The 1,924-nt window shown below is 39.0% G+C and overlaps 1 protein-coding gene across 1 annotated transcript; it reads left to right on the forward strand.

Annotated features, from left to right (window-relative positions):
- Window positions 1-271: 271 nt before the first annotated feature.
- Window positions 272-1,248, forward strand: LOC104523565 (olfactory receptor 6F1-like). Its single transcript, XM_010166187.1, is given in 2 exon segments — window positions 272-815; window positions 818-1,248. Coding segments are annotated over 2 exon segments (975 nt in total).
- The last annotated feature ends 676 nt before the right edge of the window (window positions 1,249-1,924 follow it).

Here is a 1,924-nt window from a genome sequence, read left to right on the forward strand (position 1 = left end):
ATTAAATTGTTCTTATCTCAACCTATGAGTCTCCTTACCTTTACCCCTCCAATTCTCTCCCCTATTTCCTGGGCCGGGGGAGAGTGGGGGGGGCGGGAATTGAGAGGGGTGTGAGCAGTTGTGTCGTGTTTGGCTTTCCTTGCATATTTTAGGTAACGTTTTTTTCAGTATATTTTTGGGCAATCTGGATTATGAATTCTGATATGTAAGGCAAAAAATAAGTAGCAACACAGTGAACAAAGCTGTTTTTTTATTGTCTTCTGTTACTTAGATGAGTCTTTCGTCTGATGTTCAAAGAGGAAACCATAGCAGCACACATGTATTCATCCTCCTGGGTTTTCCTGGACATCAGTATCTGAAAATGTCTATGTTCATGCTTTTTTTCATCATGTACGTCATAGCACTCTTGGGAAACTTTTCCATCATGGTCTTAGTGAGAAGCCATCCACAACTTCATACCCTCATGTACTTTTTCCTCTGCAACCTCTCATTCTTGAAGATCTGGTACACCACAATTTGTGTCCCCAAAGCTCTAGCAGTCCTCTTGGGTGGAGACCCAACCATTTCCTTTGGCAATTGCCTTCTATAGATGTACTTTTTTTTCTCTTTGGGCTGCACAGAGTATTTTCTCCTGGCTCCCATGGAATATGACCTTTGTTTGGCAATCTATTTCCCCTTACATTATAGCTCCATTATGAATCGCACCCTTTTAACTCAACTTGTCTTTGGATCATAGTTTTGTGGTTTCTTGTCCATAACCATACCTACATATATAATTAGCACATTGTCTTTCTGTGACCCTAATGTTATTAATCACTTTTTTGTGACATAGCCCCATGAATAGTTCTCTCTTGCACAGATACCAGCCTGGTTGAGTTAGTGGCCTTCATAATCTCTTTCATTGTAATCCTTGACTCATGCACAATAACTCTGATAGCCTATATTTACATAATTTCTACCATACTGAGAATCCCATTGGCTACAGACCAACAAAGGGCTTTTTCCACTTGCTCTTCCCATCTCATTGTTGTGGTTATTTGGTACCGTTCCACCATTTTTCTCCACATCAAACCTTCTGTAAAGGACTCACTAAATTTGACTAAAACTGTCCATGTACTTAACATTATTGTCACACCTTTGTTCATTCCTTTAATTTACTGTCTGAAGAACAAAGAGGTGAAAAAAAGCTTTGAAGAAAACTGCAGTTTAAGTCCTGGGCTTGATCTGGGATTGTCACTCAAAAGATAATACTAGGTTTCAGGGGGGTTTATTTATTTATTTATTTATTTAAATACTGGGTTTATCTTGGAGATATGAGTGAGGTTGGAACACATATTACAGAAAATTATGTGGTCAAAGTGTGGACCTGGGAGTCGTGAATTTCAGCTCCAACTGTATCATTGCCTTTCACATCCACTTCCTGCACTTTTAAAATCTGAACATCACAGAAATCACTGTTGTCTAGTTCTCTGAGAATTAAGTGTAAAAATGTATAGATAAGCCCTTGGAATTATTATTTGTTCCACCCAATTTCAGAAATCTGAATGAAGGATTTCAACATATGAATATCCTTTAATAGATAAATGACAGGCATCTCCAAAAACTCATTTGAGACTCAAGCATTCATTCATCTTAGAGGTGGACCCTTGGAAAAGACCCAAATAACCAATATGCTGATTTTGATGTGTCTTCCTTGATATTTCTACAAAGACTACATCTCAGCCTTCATATCAAATTTTATTCCAGATATGAGAATTGGTTCTACCTGGACATAGAATATATGTGGACAAAAAAGCTGGACATGAGCCGGCAATGTGCACTTGCAGCCCATAAGGGCAACCTTATCCTGGGCTGCATCAAAAGAAGCATAGCCAGTAGGTCAAAGGAGGTGATTCTGCCCCTCTACTCTGCTCTGGTGAGAACC

This window comes from Antrostomus carolinensis, unplaced genomic scaffold (assembly GCF_000700745.2).
Source record: "Antrostomus carolinensis isolate BGI_N321 unplaced genomic scaffold, ASM70074v2 scaffold51544, whole genome shotgun sequence".
Classification (NCBI taxonomy): domain Eukaryota; kingdom Metazoa; phylum Chordata; class Aves; order Caprimulgiformes; family Caprimulgidae; genus Antrostomus; species Antrostomus carolinensis.